General features: G+C 40.6%; 1 protein-coding gene and 1 non-coding gene across 2 annotated transcripts in view; both read right to left on the bottom strand.

Moving 5' to 3' along the window:
• The window catches only part of NVL (nuclear VCP like), a 102,694-nt gene that overhangs the window by 28,512 nt on the left and 53,064 nt on the right, over positions 1 to 21,118 (bottom strand). The window contains 2 exon segments of the mRNA XM_063597397.1: positions 12,193 to 12,292; positions 19,192 to 19,311. Of these exon segments, the coding sequence (XP_063453467.1) occupies positions 12,193 to 12,292; positions 19,192 to 19,311 (220 nt within the window).
• Positions 1,204 to 1,252, bottom strand: MIR320B-2 (microRNA mir-320b-2). Its single transcript, NR_163093.1, has one exon. It is a non-coding gene; the product is annotated as a microRNA mir-320b-2 (primary transcript).

Raw genomic sequence — 21,118 nt, 5'->3', positions numbered from 1 at the left:
TTTTATAATGTTGTTTTCAATGGTCTTTGATTCATTTTGAGTTATTTTTTGTATGTGGTAAAAGGTATGAATTAAGGTTCAATTTTTCTTTTTGCATATGGATATTCAGTTGCTCCAGTACCATTGTTGAAAAGACTATACATTCTCCACTGCATTGCCTTTGTGCTTTTTAAATACATCAACTATCTAGATATGCATAGGAACATTTCTGGATTTTTTTTCTGTTCCTTTTATCTATCTGTCTCAGCTCTATGCCAATTACCATGCTGTTGAAACATCTTTTAATTTAAACATATAAATACATGCCAGGCATGGTGGCTCACGCCTGTAATCCCAGCACTTTGGGAGGCTGAGGCGGGTGGATCACTTGAGGTCAGGAGTTCGAGACCAGCCTGGCCAACATGGTGAAACCCCATAACTACTGAAAACTAAAAAATTAGCTGAGCATGGTGTTGCGTGCCTGCAATCCCAGCTACTCGGGAGGCTAAGGCAGGAGAATCGCTTGAACCTGGGAAGCGGAGGTTGCAGTGAGCCAAGATCGTGCTACTGCACTCCAGCCTGGGCAACAGGGTGAGGCTCCATCTAAAAAAAAAAAAAAAACCCACAAAAAACTCCCCACAAAACACATCTTAAAGCCAGTTCTACATGCCCCAAGGTAAAGGGGAATACTGATGATAATTATAAAGCATTCTTAGTTTGGGAGTCCTATAATCACTTAACATCTCTGACAAATATCACACTTAATATTATGCAGTTTATTATTTTAATAAGTTATTTACAGTAAAAGGCATTCTGGACACTTTATATAAATTTTAGTATTAGATGACTTAAACTACACTTCACCAAAGGCTCCTGCAAGATTCTATGTATTACATCATTAGAAATGAGATGCTAATCTCTTCCTAGCTCTTCCCTAAACAGGCCCCTACCATTGTCTTTCCCGTCTTAGTTAATGTGAACTCATTCTCCCGGTTTTTCAGGCCCAGACCTTGGAGCCATGCTTGATTCCACTTTCCCACATCCTTAACTACTCCATTAGCAAATCAGGTCAACCCTATGACACAATATATTCAGATTCTTTCTACATCCACAGCTATCACCCGGCTCAAACCACCACCACCTTGCACCTGCATTATTCTTACAGCTTCCCAACTGGTTCCCTATCTAATTATGTCAGAGACAGAATTCTTTTTTTTTCCTTTTGCCCTCTCAACCCAGCTTTTCCCAACTTTGGGAAATCTGGGAAGAGAAAGCCTAAGAGACAGAATTCTTAGGTAGAAGACAAAAAATAACAATTCTGATATTTACAATAAAAATGGCACTAACAATCCCAACACTTTAAAGAGAAAGTCCATTCACTCACAAATGAGATGGTTGCCTGAAAAAGAAACCTCCTTTCATCTGTTGATAAGCAGCACCTACTGTTCTTTATCAAGCACCTCCCTCCCCTCAAAAAAGCTATTACAGCTTGCCATGGGTAAAAAACATTAATTAAAAAAGAAAAAAAAAGTTAAAATTGAGAGGTAACAGTAGCAACTTTTAACTTTAGGAAAACATTATTTTGTTATAAATGGACCCTCAATTTTTAACAAAGGTAACAAGACAATTCAATGAGGGAGTAATTAATCTTTGCAACAAAGGTGCTAGGACAAGTGGTTTTTTGTTTGTCTGTTTGTTTGTTTCTTTTTTTGGAGACAGGGTCTCACTCTGTAGCGCAGGCTGGAGTGCAGTGGTGTATCATAGCTCACTGCAGCCTTGATCTCCGGGGCTCAAGCAATCCTCCCGCCATAGCCTCCCAAGTAGCTAAGACTACAGGCATGCACCACCATGCCCATTTAATTTTGTTTTGTTTTTGTGTATTTTTTGTAGAGATGAGGTCTCACTATGTTGCCCAGGCTGGTCTTGAACTCCTGAGCTCAAACAATCCTCCCATGTTGGCCTCCCAAAGTGCTGGGATTACAGGCATGAGTCACTGCACTGGGCCCGACAAGGGATATTGACACTCAAAAGAATCAATTTGCACACTTTCCTCACAACACGCAACAAATTAACTCAAAATGGATCAAAGACCTAAATGTAAGAGCTAAAATTGTATGAGAAGAAAATGCAGGAGTTAATTTTAGTGACCTTCGGTTAGGCAATGATTTTTACACCATTGATAACACCATCAAAATTGCAAGCGGTAAAAGACAAACACATAAATTGGAATTTATCAAAATTAAAAACTTGTGTTTCAAATGACATCAAAAAAGTGAAAAGACAACCCACAGATTGGTGAAAACATATGTAGATCACATATCTGATTTTAGATTTGTATCTAGAACAAAGAACTCTTACTACTCAATGACAAGGCAAATAACCTAATTGAAAAATGACCAGACATATCTCCAAAGAAGACATACAAATGACCAACAAGCACAATAAAAGATGCTCAACACTATCAGTTATCAGGGAAATGCAAATCAAATCAGAATGAAATACCACCTCACATCCACTAGAATAACTATAATAAAAAAGACAATAACAGGTATTAGTAAGAATGTGAATAAATCAGAACTCTCATATATTTTAATGTCAAAATTACTAGCGGGAATATAAAAATGATGCAGCCACTTTGGAAAAGAGTTTAGCAGTTTCTCAAAATGTTAAACAGGGAGTTACCATATGATCCAGCAATTCCACTCCTAGGTATAGACCCAGGAGAAATTAAAACATATGTCCATACAAAAATGTATACATGAATGTTCATAGTAGCATTATTCATAATAGCCAAAAAACAGAAACAGCCCAGATGTCCAACTGGTGAATAAACAAAATGTGGTATATCCATACAACGGGATATTATTTCATAATAAAAAGGAATGAAGTATTGATACATTCTATAATATGAATAAATCTTGAAAACATTATGCTAAAGAAGCCAGATTTAAGAGCCCTCATATTGTATAACGCTATTTACATAAAATATCCAGAATAGACAAATTTATATAGACAGAAAGTAGATGATGGCCAGTAGTGACACATGCCTAAAACCTCAGTACTTTGAGAGGCCAAGGCAGGGGGCATGCTGCAGGCCAGGAGTGCGAGACCAACCTGGTTAACATGAGACCCTGTCTCTACATTAAAAAAAAAAAAAAGGAAAGTAGATTAGTGGTTGCCTAAGGCTGGAGATGAGAAAAGGAAAAGTGAATGCTAACAGGCATGAGATTTTTTAAGGGTGATGAACATTTTTTTTTTTTTTTGAGATAGGGTCTCACTCTGTTGCCCAAGCTGGAGTGTAGTGGCACAATCTCGGCTCACTGCAACCTCTGCCTTCCGGGTTCAAGCGATTCTCCTGCCTCAGCCTCCTAAGTAGCTGGGACTCTAGGTGCGCACCACCATGCCCTGCTAAATTTTGTATGTTTTTGGTAGAGACGAGGCTTCACTGTGTTGGCCAGGCTGGTCTCAAAACTCCTGGCCTCAAGTGATCCACTCGCCTCGGCCTCCCAAAGTGCTGGGATTACAGGCATGAGCCACACATGGCCCAGGTGATGCAAATATTCTAAGATTAGATTGTTGGGATGGCTGTAAAGCTATGTAAATATACTCAAAACCATTGAATGATATACTTAAAATGGGTAAATTTTACGATATGCCACTTACATCTCAGTAAAGCTTTTTAAAAAAATGAATCCTCAGACTAGCAACACTATAAATATATCCATTGAAAATAATTACAAGATCAGACAACCTTCATGAAATAGGTTTCTACTCATGATTCATTAAACAAATAATAATAAGAAGAATGATGTTTTTTGTTTGTTTGTTTTGAGACAGAGTCTCCTTCTGTTGCCCAGGCTGGAGTGCAGTGGCACAATCTCCACTCATTACAACTTTCACTTTCCAGGTTCAAGCAATTCTTGTGCCTCAGCCTCCCAAGTAGCTGGGATTACAGGTGTGTGCCACCATACCCAGCTAACTTTTTTTTTTTCTTTTTTTTGTATTTTTAGTAGAGACGAGATTTTTGCCACGTTAACCCAGGTTGGTCTCAAACTCCTGGCCTCAAGTGATCTGCTCACCTCAGCCTCCCAAAGCGCTGGGATTACAGGCATGAGCCATCGCATCCAGCCGTAAACAATTATTGAGCTCTACTACATATCATAGCATCTATAACTCAGCCAAAGTTCTGGCTGGGCATAACCTAATTTTAAAAGGGCAGTACTGTGCCAAAGGGCAAAACATACAGGGTTGACCATGGCACCAAGTCATTGTTCAATTACCTTCAAATGCATTCAACAATGACCCAAAGCATCCAGACTAGATGTGTAAGGAAACACTCTATTTAGCTTGGAACTTCAGTGGTAAATATCTTAGTACAATGAAATAAATACCTTCTCTGTGAGTCATCCACTCTTTCATCTGATAATTATTATTATTTTTTGAGACGGAGTCTTGCTCTGTCACCAGGCTGAAGTGCAGTGGCGCGATCACTACAACCTCCACCTCCCGAGTTCCAGCGATTCTCCTGCCTCAGTCTCCTGAGTAGCTGGGACTACAGGCACGCGCCACCATGGCCAGCTAATTTTTGTATTTTCAGTAGAGACGGGTTTCACCATGTTGGCCAGGATAGTCTCGATCTCTTAACCTCGTGATGTGTCTGCCTCAGCCTTCCAAAGTGCTGGGATTACAGGCATGAGCCAACACACCCAGCCTTCATCTGATAATTATTAAACGCTTAGAATGGGCAGAGCCTCTAACTAGAACCTACCTCTCAGATATAAAAGTGCAGAATGAATCCCTGCCCTGCAGAAGCTTGCACATCTAATCATAATTTGCTTATTTATTTCTTCTTTTCTTTTCCTTTTTTTTTTTTTTTTTTTTTTTTTGAGACAGGGTCTTGCTCTGTCATCCAGGCTGGAGTGCAGTGGTGCAATCATAGCTCACTGTGGCCTCAAACTTCTAGTTTCAAGTGATCCTCCTGCCTCAGCTTCCCAAGTAGCTGGGATTACAGGTACACACCAGTGCATCTGGCTAATTTTTATTTTTATTTTATATTTTTTGAGACAGAGTCTTGCTCTGTCACCCAGGCTGGAGTGCAGTGGCACGATCTCGGCTCACTGCAACCTCTGCCTCCTGAGTTCAAGCGATTCTTCTGCCTCAGCCTCCCGAGTAGCTGGGACTATGGGCACGTGCTACCACGCCCAGCTGATTTTTTTATTTTTAGTAGAGATGGGGTTTCGCCATGTTGGCCAGGCTGGTCTCGAACTCCTGACCTCATGATCTGCCCGCCTCGGCCTCCCAAAGTGTTGGGATTACAGGTGTGAGCCACTGCACCTGGCCTAATTTTTATTTTGTAGAGATGGGGTCTTGCTTTGTTGCCCAGGCTAATCTTGAACTCCTAGCCTTAAGAGATCCTCTTGCCTCAGCCTCCCAAAGTGCTGGGATTACAGGTGTGAGCCACCACACTTGGCCCTTATTTATTTTTTCAACTGAGCCATGCATAGAAGGCAGAAACTCTTTCTGGATTATACTACTGGTAGAAAATACGTAATTATTGAGTAGAAGAGAAAGTAATAAGATATTTGGGCTTCATAATTGTGCAGGAATATCTTTTTTAAACAGCTAGATAATAGATTAAGGGGGAACAGGTAGTTCCCTAACTGAGAACATCGTTTACTGGAGTTGGTATGTGAAAAAGAGAATGCAAAGATGTGCATAGGAGAGACTAAGGTTAGGGTACAAAGAACTGCATTTCCTCTGGTTAAGCAAAAGGAAGTTCGCTTATTTCCAGAAGGAAATGTGGACTTTGATACAGCACACATTAGAAGAGGGCTAGGGCTATGCACGGTGGTTCACGCCTGTAATCCCAGCACATTGTGAGGCTGAGGTGGGAGGATCGCTTGAGCCCAGGAGTTTGAGACCAGCCTGGGCAACATAGTGAGATGTCATCTCTACAAAAAAGTTTTTTTTTTTTTTTAATTAGCTGGGTGTAGTGGTGTGTGCCTGTAGTCCCAGCTACGTGAGAGGCTGAGGTGGGATGATCTCTTGAGCCTAGGAGGTTGAGGCTGCAGTGAGTGGTGATTGCACTACTGCACTCTAGCCTAGGCTACAGAGTGAGACCCTGTCTCAAAAATACAAATAAATAAATTAAATAAAAGAAGAGGGCTGTCCCAGTTCTTCAGAATAACCAAAGGTGGAATGGTGAGAGGACAGTATTTTCATTTACTTTCTAAGCATTAATACCTCAATAATTGGGAAAAAAATTAAAGGCAAGAAGATGAAAAATAAGAAAAAAGAGGACATTTAGGAGATCAGTCCAGGAGGGTTTAAGATCCAAGTGCTAAGCACACAAATTAAACAAACAAACAAAAAGTCACATAGAAAGAATGAGAATGACATGGAACCTTTAAAAGAAAAAAAGCAATGTCTATAAATTATGAAGAAAAATAATTTTAAGCTCAAAATTATATCCCAGCTAGGTTACTAATCAAAATTAGGGTGGAATAAAGATATTTTTAAATATAAAATAACTATGGGGGATGGTCTCACATTTGGAAAAACAAATCAAATATACAAGCAGTCAAAAAAATCTACTTCCTACATAATCTTTCTTAGAAAAGCCACTGAAAGATAAGTACCAGCAAAATGAGGGCGTAAGCAAGATAAAAAAAGTACACACAAAAAACCCATGAGATCAGAAACAAAGGGCAAACAAAGGAAAACAGTCAAGGAAGTCCTGAAATAACAGCTGTTTAGACCACAGGCCTAAAGCAACCAGTCCAGATTAGAGCCAGGAAGGTGGAAAGCTCCAGAGGGAGGTCTCCAGAAACAAACAAACAAATGGAACTGGTACATCGTTTGAATAAATAACATCGACAGCTGTATAAAATATGTGATGAACAGTAACAGAAAACAAAGCAAAAGAAAAAAATAAGGGCCACTGAATCCAAGGACAAGAGTTATATGAGAAAGGAAACCTAATCAGTGTCATGCTTGGGTCAGCAGAGAGAAATAGTGACACAGCCATAGTAATGTAAACACTAGTGACTTAACCAAGAGTTCTGATCAAACTATATTACAATACTGGGAGAATGGGGAAGAGGACAGATGACGTGGCAGTGATGGTGGGAGTGGAGGGTATGGAGAAAGGGTGAACATAAGATAACTAAATCTTCGTCTACCTTAAAATGAAGTTAATGGGCAGTGTTTAAAATTGATAAGAAATAGCCATAAGAGCATATTTGAAAATATGAAGGAAAAAAATAGCTCAAGTGGTTGCCTCTGGGCAGGGGATTAGAAGGGATGGGAGAGAAAACTAGTTTTTGTTATAAGCTTTTCCTGCCATTTGATTTGAAACTGGGTCCCTCCCTCTATATGTCAAAATTACAACTGGAGATGAGATTTGGGTGGGGACACAGAGCCAAACCATATCACTCACCAAGGTTCAACTTTTGCACACATGTAGTTTTCTCGTAGGGCTGTTGTGAGGTTTACAATGGTAAAGCATCCAACAGAGGGCCTGGCACTTAGTAGGTGCTCCAAGAACCTAGTTGTTATTACTGGTGATTGTTTTAAATAATATGAACTTGTAAAGAAAATGAAATAAACTTATTTTCATCTCCTTGAACAGACATTTTAGAAAAGTTGGTCTTTTTCTAAAGTGTCCTTTTTCTCCAAGTGTCCCCTATCTCAGAAGTGGCAAAACCTTTTACCCAGTATAGGTAAAACAATCTAACAATAAGAATAGCCCTTATTTATTTTCTTTCTCTTATCCCACATCTAATTCCAGAAAATCCTATTAGTTTTACTTTCAAAATGTGTCTCAAATTTTACCACTTCTTACTTCTCCCATTAAGCTCACACAAATTCTCCATGGACTGTAGATCTTCTGGCTCAGAGTATCTTTTGTGTCAAGGACTTCTTTGGAATACAGAAAGTTTATAGACTGCTTCTTAAACATTTTTCAATGTATAAAGTAAAACATATCAGAAAGATTACAAGGTGAAACCCCATCTCTACTAAAAATACAAAATTAGCCGGGTGTGGTGGCACATGCCTGTAATCCCAGCTACTCGGGAGGCTGAGGCAGGAGAATCACTTGAACCTGGGAGGCAGAAGTTGCAGTGAGCCGAGATCATGCCACTGCGCTCCAGTCTGGGTGACAGAGCAAGATTCCGTCTCAAAAACAAACAAACAAACAAAAAAACTCCAAAAAGATTATAATTATTTGGCAGCCGGGTTGGGAGAGAGACCAAGGATTGTGAAGACATTGTGAGTAAAGAGGCCACTGTGGAAATGGATTCTCTGGTCCAGCCACTCCAGCTGATAGCACGTGGATCCAAGATGAACCACCCAGACAAGCCCATCCCAAATTCCTGACCTAAAAATTGTGAGCCAAATAAAAATGGTGATTTTGTGTGTGTGTGTGTGAGATGGAGTCTCACTCTGTCACCCAGGCTGGAATGCAGTGGTGCTATCTGGGCTCACTGCAACCTCCGCCTCCTGGGTTCAAGTGATTCTCCTTCCTGCCTCAGCCTCCTGAGTAGCCGGGATTGCAGGCGCCCACCACCACGCCCAATTAATTTTTGTATTATTAGTAGAGATGGAGCTTCACCATGTTGAGCAGGCTGGTCTTGAACTCTTTACCTCAAGTGATCCTTGGCTTCCCACAGTGCTGGGATTACAGGTGTGAGTCACTGCATCCAGCCACAAATGGTGATTTTAAAGCACTAAGCTTTACAGTAGTTTGTTATGCAGCAACGGCTAACCAGAACATCAAGCAAGAAGGGAATTCTTAAAGCTAAGCAGAGAAATTATAAGCAATCAAAACAATGTCACGTGATAGTATACAATGGAGCAGAACTGCCAAATAAGCATGAAAACAAGTGAAGAAGATCTAGAACGTTTATTATTATTATTATTATTTTTTGAGACAGAGTCTCGCTTTGTCACTCAGGCTGGAGTGCAGTGGTGCAATCTTGGCTCACTGCAACCTCCGCCTCCCGGGTTCAAGTGATTCTCCTGCCTCAGCCTCAGCCTCCCAAGTAGCTGGGACTACAGGTGTGTGCCACCATGCCCAGCTAATTTTTTTTAATTTTTAGTAGAGACGGGGTTTCACCATGTTAGCTGATGGTCTCGACCTTCTAACCTTGTGATCCGCTGGCCTCGGCCTCCCAAAGTGTTGGGATTACAGGTGTGAGCCACCGTGCCCGGCCAGAACATTTATTTTTAAATGTAGGTCGTTAATGCAACAGATTTGTTATAGGGGAAAAAAGGACGGAAGAGTTTTAGGGGAAGACAATATACACACATAGGGAAAAAACAAAACACCGGTACCACATTATGATTCATCTGCCATTTCTGCCATTCTTAACACAGGTTTTAAAATAAACAGGCCAGGCGCAGTGGCTCATGCCTGTAATCCCAGCACTTTGGGAGGCCGAGGCAGGCAGATCCTCTGAGGTCAGGAGTCGAGACCAGGCTGGCCAGCATGGTGAAACCCTGTCTCTACTAAAAATACAAAAATTAGCTGGGCGTAGTGGCACGTGCCTGTAGTCCCAGCTACTTGGGAGGCTGAGGGAGAAGAAACCTTTGAACCCAGGAGGCAGAGGTTGCAAGGAGCTGAGATCACACCACTGCACCCCAGCCTGGGCAGTAGACCAAGACTCTGTCTCAAAATAAATAAATAAATAATAAAATAAAATAAACAAACTTAAAATATGGTGCGGGCTGTTAACGATAGAATAGGTTATTACAGGAAACGAAAGATTGATGCTGCGGTTTGAACGTATTCCCCAAATTTCACGTGTTGGAAACTTAATCCCCAATAAAACAGTGTTGAGAGGTGGGACCTTTAAAAGGTGATTAGGTCATGAGGGCTCCGCCCTCATGAATGATGCTGGTTTCAAGAGAGTAGGTAAGTTATTACAGGAGTGGACTCTTGATAAAAGGATATGTTTCGCCACTCTCACTATTTTTTAAATAATAGAGACAAGGTCTCACTATGTTGCCCAGGCTGGTCTTAAACTCCCAAGCTCAAGCGATCCTCCTGTCTCAACCTCGTAAAGTGCTAGGATTACAGGCATAAGCCACCATGCCCAGCTTGGCCACTTTCTTTCTTTCTTTTTTAATGTCTACTCATTTGTTAACTATGTTTCTGTATGATGTTATTAATATACTGCACATATGACAAGTCATACATCAAAACCAGATAGTACAAACAATTAAACAGATAATAATTTTAGCATTTTCTGTCTCACCACTAACAGATATTAAGCCCATCCTTACTAATTTATGCTCCTCACTTTAAAAAGGATGATCATATACTGGAAAAAACTGGATCAATGTATTTCTTCAATGAGGCTTTTTTGAGAGAAACAGGGCCCTCATTTCCTACTCCCCAGGATCCCCCCTCTCTCTGCTTCTTTCTTCTCCAGACTTCCTCCAGTGAAACTAATCTTTTGCTATACAAAATGCTTTTTGGTAGGCTGAAGAAAACAGTTGTTTAGCTCAGGCAGTTGAGATAAATGTCCAAAGATAGGGTAAAATTAATTAAACTTTATTTGTCCACCCTTACTCATGGGACCATGGTTTCTTCCTGTCCAGGCCACTTTCCTTTTGCTCTCTCATGCATGCTCTTGTGCTCTTCTACCCTTTCACCTTGGGGTGATGCAGCAAGAAGGCCCTTGACAGATGCAGGCCAGTCAGCCTTGACCTTCCCAGCTTCCTGAACTAGAAGAACTGAATCTCTTTTCTTTTTAACACAAATTACCCAGTTTCAGGTATTCTGTTACAGCAAAACAAAACAGACTAAGACAAGCATCTTCTTGAAATATGTGAGAAAAGATCTGTATCTGCTTATGAAAGGGACGATGTGATTCTGTTCAACTCTGAGGGACTTTCTTCCAGGATGACTCTGTGATTTTATGACCTAATGACTGTTCCCACTACTATTACCAAACTGCTTATGAACATGATAACAATTACTAAATAGCTACGTGCTGTTTAACACCACTGTGGCAGATACATTACCAACATCATTTAACTTTTGTGGCAATCCTGCCAATTAAGTATTATCATCTTCATTTAAAAAGTGCCAAAATGATGGTCAGCAAGATAAAGTAATATAGTCCCAAGGTTACTATGGTATAATACAGAATATAACTGGTCTTTGCCCACCTTTCCTGGCATAGATCTTCAAAAATCCTTGCAATTTCCTGAGTGCCAGGAATATCTTTGTTGAGCTAATGTGGTGACGCATAGTGGCCCCACAGATAGCTTCGGGCAGGGGACTGATCACCAGAAAGATCAAGCATGTGATTAGAGTTGTAACTCTGAGCCATCTTCTGCACTTCTGTAGTCTTGAGCCCTTTTCTGAATCCCTCAAAGAATGCTTAACCTTGAAAACAATTTTCAGTAATTATTCAGGGCAGATATAGGGGCATGGCTCCAGCATAAAATCTTAAAAATCTATCTTTAACTTCTAGTAGAGTGAAGAGTCTCGTTTTTGTTTCCTATAAGCTAGAGAGAAACCACAAAACACAAATTCTGAAAATACTTTTGTGGTCAAAAGTGTATGCTGGTCGGGTGCAGTGGCTCACGTCTGTAATCCTAGCACTTTGGGAGGCCGAGGTGGGCAGATCACCTGAGGTCAGGAGTTCAAGACCAGCCTGGCCAACATGGCGAAACCCCATCTCTACTAAAAATACAAAAAATAGCCAGGCATGGTGGCAGCACCTGTAATCCCAGCTACTCAGGAGGCTGAGGCAGGAGAATCACTTGAACTCAGGAGGCAGAGGTTGCAGGGAGCCAAGGTCATGCCACTGCATGCCAGCCTGGGTGACAGAGCGAGATTCTGTCTCAAAAAAAAAAAAAAAAAAAAAAAAAGTGTATGCTGCAACTGTTCTCAGCCAAAAAGAGCTTTCTAAGCACCAACACAGAAAAGCAATCTCATGGGATCCAAGCAGTAATACTATACTTTTTACTATAGCTTAGGCAAAAGCTTTCTAAGCCTTTATTTCAACTATGAAGTTTCCTTTCACAGAACCAAAAATGGATTGCCCAAATTTAATCTTCCTTTCCTAGGATGCATGTGAATTATATTGTTTATAAATGCTACTAGTTTTTACTTTTATTTTTAATTATCTGAATCTCTTCTACGGAAATGCTGTAAGTTTTTAGATTCATCTGTGTTACAATATTTTTATTTCTTACCTGGCCTGTTAGTGGCTGCCATAATAAAAACCTGCTGGCGTGCTTCCAGACCATCCATCTCTGTAAGTAGCTGATTCACCACTCGGACACTTGCCCCTGTCTAAAAAGACATAAATCTGGTTCCATCAGCTCTCAATACAAAGGAAAAATACCCATTTTCTTCCACATAAAAATAATACATTTCCCCATGCAAAGGAGATAACAATGATAATTTTCTGAGGCGTCACTATATGCAGACACTGTGCAAAATGTGTTCTCATCAGTGGACCTCCCCAGCAATCCTATTATTATCCACAGTCTAAATGAGGAAAGTGAGGCTTAGAGGGATTATTTGTCCAAGTTCTCATCACTAGATAAAGGAAGAAATGAGACTCAATCTCAGGCTGAATGGATCCCAAGGTCTGATGTTTTCGAGTTACTCAAAGATCTAACCTTCACAATACACTTCCCTTGGGGCAAATCTACAGCTAGCTTTCGTTTCTTTGGTAGAGATGGGGTCTTGCTATGCTGTCCAGGCTGGTCGCGACCTCCTGGCCTCAAGCAATCCTCTTGCCTCAGCCTCCCAAAGTGCTGGGATTATAGGTGTGAGCCGCTGCACCCCACCAAGACTAAGCTTTTTTGTTTGTTTGTTTGTTTTGTTTTTTGAGATGAAGTTTCACTCTTGTTGCCCAGAATGCAGTACAATGGTGTGATCTTGGCTCACTGCAACCTCCATCTCCCAGGTTCAAGCAATTCTCCTGCCTCTGCCTCCCAAGTAGCTGGGATTACAGGCATATGCCACGATGCCTGGCTAATTTTGTAATTTCAGTAGAGATGCGGTTTCACCACGTTGGTCAGGCTGGTCTTGAAACTCCTGACTTCAGGTGATCGGCCCACCTCGGTCTCCCAAAGTGCTGGGATTACAGGAGTGAGCCACCGCGCCCAGCCCTAGACTAAGCTTTTGAACCCCAAATTTCCCAGTATATCAGGTATTCTAGATCTCATTTTATTTTATTTTTAAAGCCAGTCAAATTTAACAGTGGGAGGTTGTATACCAACTTTGGTGAGACTAACTTTTTTTTTTTTTTTTTTTTGAGGCAGGGTTTTACTCTGTAGCCAAGGCTAGAGTGTACTGGTGTGATATCAGCTCACTGCAGCCTTCCCCTCCTGGGCTCAAGCAGTCCTCCCACCTCAGCCTCCCAAGTAACTGGGATTACTGGTGTGTGTCACCATGCCTGGCTAATTTTCATATTTTTTCTAGAGATCCTGTTGCTATATTGCCCAGGCTAGTCTCGAACCCCTGAACTCAACCAATCCTTCCGCCTTGGCCTCCCAAAGTGCTGGGATTACAGGCTTGTGCCACTGCCCCTGGACGACACTAATGTTAATAAGTTCTGATAACCCACCACCATTAGACATTAGACCAGCCAGGTGTTCCAGATCTTTTTAGTGCAACACATACAAGAGTATCTGGGACACTGAGGTATTTTCTCTTTTCCTTGAAGCAAATAATACAAAGTACAGCTACCTCAGCAATATCTAAGTGAAAGGAAACATTCAGGGAGTTGGTATAAATTCAGGGAGAGGAATAAATCACTTAGATACAGAAACAACAAAAAAGTTTTAAATGAAGGAAATGAGAAAAGTGGTGCTGTGTTTTTGGTCATTAATTGCTTTTCTTCACCATAAATTTTATGTACAGAGGTGGTAATGGGCTTACCTCATTTCTTTCTTTTTTTTTTTTCTTTTTTTTTTTTGAGACAGGGGTCTTATTCTGTCACCCAGGCTGGAAGTACAGTGGTGAGATCTCAGCTTACTGCAACCTCTGCCTTCTAGGCTCAAGCAATCCCCCTACCTCAGTCTCCCAAGTGGCTGGGACTACAGGTATGCACCACCACACCTGGCTAATTTTTCTCTCTCTTTCTTTTTTTTTTTTTTTTTTGTAGAGCCGGGATTTCACCATGTTGCCCTTGCTGGTCTTGAACTCCTGGACTCAAGCAATCTGCCCACCTCGGCTGCCCAAACTGCTGGGATTACAGGTATGAACTACCACGCCCAGCTTACCCCACTGATTTCTCTAGAAAAAAAAAATTTGGTGCTCCTTATTATCACTCCTTGGTAACATAACACTAATAGAATCATAATCCATACTCAAAAATATAAGGAAGTAATGGGTAAAAAACATTTTTTCTACATAAGCAAGACAAACTCAGAGTCAATACAAGAATGACTGATAGATTTTGCTGTATTAAAGCCATAATATTCTGGCCGGGCATGGTGGCTCACACCTGTAATCCCAGCACTTTGGGAGGCCGAGACATGTGAATCACCTGAGGCCAGGAGTGCAAGACCAGCCTGGCCAACATGGCAAAACCCCATCTCTACTAAAAATACAAAAAATTAGCTGGGCATGGTGGTGGCAACCTGTAATCCCAGCTGCATGGGAGGCTGAGGCAGAAGAATTGCTTGAACCCGAGAGGCGGAGGCTGCAGTGAGCCAAGATTGCATCATTGCATTCCAGCCTGGGCGACAGAGTGAGACTCTCAAAACAGAAAACAAACAAACAAACAAACAAAACCTATAATATTCTATATAATAAAATTAAATATAAGTCATAAGACTGGGAAAAATAGTGTCAACACATAATTAAATAAAAGACTACTTTCCATCATAGAGTACCAATTAATGTAAAAAAAGAAAAAGCAATAGCAAAAGGGTTGAAAGATAAGATCAAATAATTTCAAATCACTGGAGATAGTCAACCTCATGGTAATCAGGGACATGTATACTAAAATGTAATATGATTTGCCAATAAAACTGCCAAAAAATAAAAAGATGGGTATAATCCATTGTTGATAGGAAATGGTTATTTTCACACACTGTTGGTGGGCACATGTAACTGACAGTTTTTGTGAAGGATGATACAGCATTATTTTTCAAAATCTAATATATATCAATCTTCAACCCTGATTTTCACTTCCAAAAATCTATCTCATATAGTCCCATCACAGGTGCACAAAAATACGTGAAACAAGTTCAGCAGAGTTCTATTTACAACTGGAAACAATCTAAATGTCCAAAACAGGAGAATTATTATGTAAATTCTGCTGTATCCAGACTGAGGATTATACAATATATATTTTTAAGTTATTACGTACATGAGAAAGTCATCAAGACAGAATGACCACACTTATATAAAAAATAGAAGCCTAGGTCCAGGCATGATGTAATCCCAGCACTTTGGGAGGCTGAGGCAGGAGGATTGCTTGAGGCCAGAAGTTCAATACAAACCTGGGCAACATAGCAAGATCCCACCTCTAAAAACAAAAACTTAGCTGGGTATGGTGGTGCACACCCGTACTACTAGCTACTCAGGCAGCTGAGGTGGGATCATTTCTTGAGCCCAGGAGCTCAAGGCAGCAGGCAGTGAGCTACAATCACACCACTGCACTCCAGCCTGGGCGACAGGGTAAGACCCTGTCTCAAACAACAGCAACAACAACAAAACAGAAGCGTAAAATATAAATTTTTTTATGTTTCTGGAAAAAATTCTAGAATGATGCATACTAAATGACAACTATTAGCAGTCTCGTAATAACCTCCAAAAAGAGTAATACGGAGGAGAATGGAAAGAAATTTACTCTCTTTATACTTGTGCTTTATTTGAATTTTTCACAAATGTATATTCATGTATAACTAGTGCAATTAAAAAAGAATACATTTGCCGGGCGCGGTGGCTCACGCCTGTAATCTCAACACTTTAGGAGGCCGAGGCGGGCAGATCACGAGGTCAGGAGTTCGAGACCAGTCTGGCCAACATAGTGAAACCCCATCTCTACTAAAAATACACAAAAAATTAGCCAGGCGTGGTGGTGTGCGCCTGTAATCCCAGCTACTCGGGAGGCTGAGGCAGGAGAATCGCATGAACCCAGGAGGCAGAGGTTGCAGTGAGCCGAGATCGCGCCACTGCACTCCAGCCTGGGCAACAGAACGAGACTCTGTCTCAAAAAAAAGAGAATGCATTCAAATTTAAAATGTTTTTAGAGGCCGGGCATGGTGGCTCATGCCTGTAATCCTAGCACTTTGGAAGGCTGAGGCAGGTGGATCACCTGAGGTTAGAAGTTCGAGACCAGCCTGGCCAACATGGTGAAACCCTGTCTCTACTAAAAAAAAAAATACAAAAAATCAGCTGGGCATGGTGGCACACACCTGTAGTCCCAGCTACTCAGGAGGCTGAGGCACAAGAATCGCTTGAACCCAGGAGGCAGAAGTTGCGAAGAGCTGAGATCGTGCCACTGCACTCCAGCTTGAGTGAGAGTGAGACTCTGTTTAAAAAAAAAAAAAATCAAATAAAAAGAAACAAAAAATAAAAATAAAATGTTTTTGGAATCTGCTTTAGGTGAAAATGTTAGAAAAGCAAACTATAGCTGGGCGTAGTGGCTCACACCTGTAATGCCAGCACTTTGGGAGGCCAAGGCGAGTGGATCACCTGAGGTCAGGAGTTCAAGACCAGCCTGGCCGAAGTGGTAAAACCCCGTCTCTACTAAAAATATAAAATTAGCCAGGTGTGGTGGCACACATCTGTAGTCCCAGCTACTTGGGAGGCTGAGTCAGGAAAATCGCTTGAACCTGGGAGGCAGAGGCTGCAGTGAGCTGAGATTACACCACTGCACTCCAGCTTGGGTGACAGAGCAAGACTCTGTCTCAAAACAAACAAACAAAACAAAAAACAAAACACAACAAAAACACAAGAAAAGAAAACCATATATATCAGAGTATAGAAATGTATCGCAGTAGGCTGGGCGTGGTGGCTCACGCCTCTAATCCCAATACTTTGGGAGGCCGAGGATGGTGGATCACTTGAGACCAAGAGTTCGAGACCAACCCGGCCATCATGGTGAAACCCCATCTCTACTGAAAATACAAATATTAGCCGGGCATGGTAGCAGGCGCCTGTAATCTCAGCTACTCGGGAGGCTGAGTCAGGAAAATCGCTTGAACCTGGGAGGCAGAGGTTGCAGTGAGCTGAGATAGCACCATTGCACTCCAGCCTGGGTGACAGAGCAAGACTCTCTCTCAAAAGAAAAAAAAAAAAGAAATGTATGGCAGTAGACATCCAAGAAACAGATAAGGCTGCTCTGCCTATGGAGCAGCCATTCTTTATTCCTTAAAAAAAAGAGAGAGATAAACCAGAAGTTAGACATGTACTTCATACGGCTACAGACTTCTTTGAGGGCAACAGTTGACAATGAACCTCTCCAAATTTAGATTTACCAGCTGACAGTAGAGAGCTTCAAACCAATTGAAGGGGCTATGGACAAATGAAGGGTTTATTCATGGCAAAAGAGAGAGAATAAAAAGGAAAGGAATAAAATCCAGAGCGTGCTGTGCCCTAACCAGCTGGAGATAACAAAGTGCTGTGTTTTGCTCCATAGCCCACAGTAGACTTTGGAATATGACTGGGGAACCTGGGAAGGATCTCTGCCTCAGTCACTGACATCACTATCAAAGATAAGCCTGTAGTAAGAATCTTCTATGATGGTATCGATGACTAGGATGAAGAAACAAAACCGCTAAAATGTGAGTCACATTTATTTATTTATTTATTTATTTATATTAGTCATCCTTTTTTGTGTGTGACTTTTGAATGTTTTTGGAGATTTTTAGCAAAATGAGGCATGTAATAATGTTTTATGACCTAACAACACACACACACACACACACACACACACACACACACACATATTGAAAATAAATCACAAAAGATTTCCTAGGTTTCAGAAATGATGGTAAAACTCTGTCTCTACTAAAAACTACAAAAATTAGCCAGGTGCGGTGGCGGGCGCCTGTAATCCCAGCTGCTCGGGAGGCTGAGGCAGGAGAATCGCTTGAACCCGGGTAGCAGAGGTCGCAGTGAGCCGAGATCACACCATTGCACTCCAGCCTGGGCGAAAGAGTGAGACTCTGTTTCAACAACAACAACAAAAAGAAATGTAACCATTCCTTCAGTCATCTTACAAGAAATGTACTTGTGGCCAGGCATGGTGGCTCACCCATGTAATCCCAGCACTTTTTGGGAGGCTGAGGCGGATGCATCACCTGAGGTCAGGAGTTCAAGACCAGCCTGACCAACATGAGAAAACCCTGTCTCTACTAAAAATACAAAAATTAGCCAGGCATGGTGGCGGGTGCCTGTAATCCCAGCTACTCAGGAGGCTGAGGGAGGAGAATCGCTTGAACCCAGGAGGCGGAAGTTGCAGTGAGCCGAGATTGCACCATTGCACTCCAGCCTGGGAGACAAGAGCAAAACTCCGTCTCAAAAAAAATAAAAATAAAAATAAATAAAAATAGCAGTTGCTATCTGCTTCAAAAAGGTTATATATTTATTGTTTATGTTATGCTTCACTAAGCTTCAAATTGTTATACAACAGCACTCCTAATAACAACTGTTTCTGGTACTCCATACTGAAATCTCTAAGGACTGTGACTCAGTGTGGCTGACACAAGTGGTATTCAGTGCAGATCAATTTTATATCTTCTCCAGATATAAAATGGGTGTTGGGTCTTTTTTTATCTTCTTCATTTTAATGTCTTCACTTTAAGAGAAAAGGTTTTGGGTCTTAAAAGTTAATAACCTGACCCTATTTTGAGTGCATGATATCTTAAACTGTATTTTTTCCTGTCTCAAGAACCCATTTAGCTTAAGAATGTTGTAGGATTACAAGATTATAAGGCAAGCTATTTAAAACAATATCATTTCCATACTTACCTACTCATTTGTGTGAATTAGGATGACCTAAAGATTGTGCAACCAAAATAATATACAGGAAAAAAACTGGATGCAGAGGCAGATACAGAATACAACTGCTATCTCTAGGATTTGATTTCAAATTACTAAGTGTCTTCATTAAGAGTCTCAATGCTCCCAAGGGATGACTTCATAAGAAATACCTGGCTTGGAACATAGAAAAGGTTTATTGTGCTAAAAGAATCTGAAAACCACTAGTCCATGATACTTACCTCTCGGTCTGATCTTCGAGGACATAAAGCATCCACTTCATCAAAGAATATCACACAGGGTGCTGAGTTCTTGGCTCGTTGAAAAACTTGTCGCACAGCACGTTCACTCTCACCAACATACTAAACATACACAGAAAGGAAATAAAATACCAACAGTTCAACTTTGTGGTTTGGGTCAAATGATACTAAAACAGTTTTATGTGACATAAACTAGTTTTATGTGTCAAAGTCCAGAAAGTATCAGAATGAACCATATACAATTGCTGATATTTAACCATTTTTGACCTGTAATAGCCAACTGCATATAGTTCAACTTAATAAAATTAGCTACTATTTAAGCCTACTATAAATTTCCTTATTTATAAAATGAAGACTTAAGTGAAACGTAAGGTCTTCTCTAGCTCAAAAAAAATCACCAAAATTCAATTGCACTTTAGAACTAATCTTGTAAGCCTCGTGCATATAAAATATCCAGCAGTAATTTTCATTAATTCAACAGTATTTTACATACACACAAGTCAAATTACTGTTTTATTGTTATTTCTACACAAGTCGTCTTACTAAATAAAGGAATAACTATTTTGTCATACAGCATCAGAGGAGGCAAAGTGAGCCAACTAGGCATTTAACAGGTTTCATAATGGCTTACTCTATGTTGAAATCTAAATCAAAATATAAAACATTAAGATAAGTCAAGAAATATAGCAATTCACAAGCAACTATAACATTAGGACTAAGTAATATGAAAAGCTACATGTAAGGATTATTTCACTTTTAGCTTAGGCATAAGAAATTTTTCTTGTAAAATGTCAAACCAGATGATTAAGAAAGAGCAGTTGTTTTCTTAATGAAACTGCCAAATAAGATGGAATCCAAAAACATCTTTACAGTGCCAATTATTATTATTATTTTTGTTTTAAGACAGGGTCTCTCTGTCAACCAGACCGGACTGCAGTGGAGCCATCTCGGCTCACTGCAACCTCCACCCCTCCAGGCTCAAGTGATTCTCCTGCCTCAGCCTCCCGAGTAGCTAGAATTACAGGCATACCGCCACTACCACCTGGCTAATTTTTGTATTTTTAGTAGAGATGGGGTTTCACCATGTTGGCCGGGCTGGTCTCGAACTCCTGACCTCAAATATCCACCTGACTCAGCCTCCCAAAATACTGGGATTACAGGCATGAGCCACTGCCCCCGGCCTACAGTGCCAACTATTTCATATCACCTATGCTATTTAATGACTATATGGCCATACTAAATAATCAAGGCAAAGAGTACCACAGACGACAGAGATTAAAGTGCTATTTTTTCATTTGACTGGAACTTTCTTTCCCTCACATCCTTTTGGTACTTTTCTTTGAACTTTTGCTCATTCTGCTTCCCTTACTTGAACTGCTTTCTAACCTACCTCCAAACATTTCTTCTTGCATTCTAAAAGATCCTCATTAATCATTCTTCCCATAATAGCTAATTTGATTAAGTTGAACTATATGCAGTTGGCTATTACAGGTCAAAAATGGTTAAATATCAGCAATTGTATATGGCTCATCCTCATCCTGATACTTTCTGGACTTTGACACATAAAACTGTTTTACTATCATTTGACCCAAACCAAACCCAAAGTACTTCTTTGCTCTTAAAGTACTTTGTATTATTATAACATTTGAGCTCTTCTACCTTCACTATATTATATTACAAAGCCCTTGGAAAGCAGGGGTCCTATTCAGATATTCAGATTTTATCATTATTATAACATTTGAGCTCTTCTACCCTCACTATATTATATTACAAAGTCCTTGGAAAGCAGGAGTCTTATTCAGATTTTTCTGTCATAACATCCTGCACAGTGTATAAATATAGCACACAGTGTGCAAATATAATAAACAGTGTACAAATATAGTAGACCTTCCTGGAAAATCGAATTCAG

This window comes from Pan paniscus, chromosome 1 (assembly GCF_029289425.2).
Source record: "Pan paniscus chromosome 1, NHGRI_mPanPan1-v2.0_pri, whole genome shotgun sequence".
In the NCBI taxonomy this organism is placed as follows: Eukaryota; Metazoa; Chordata; class Mammalia; order Primates; family Hominidae; genus Pan; species Pan paniscus.
Note: the sequence above shows the minus strand (reverse complement) of the source record. Positions and strands in the feature narration are given on the sequence as shown.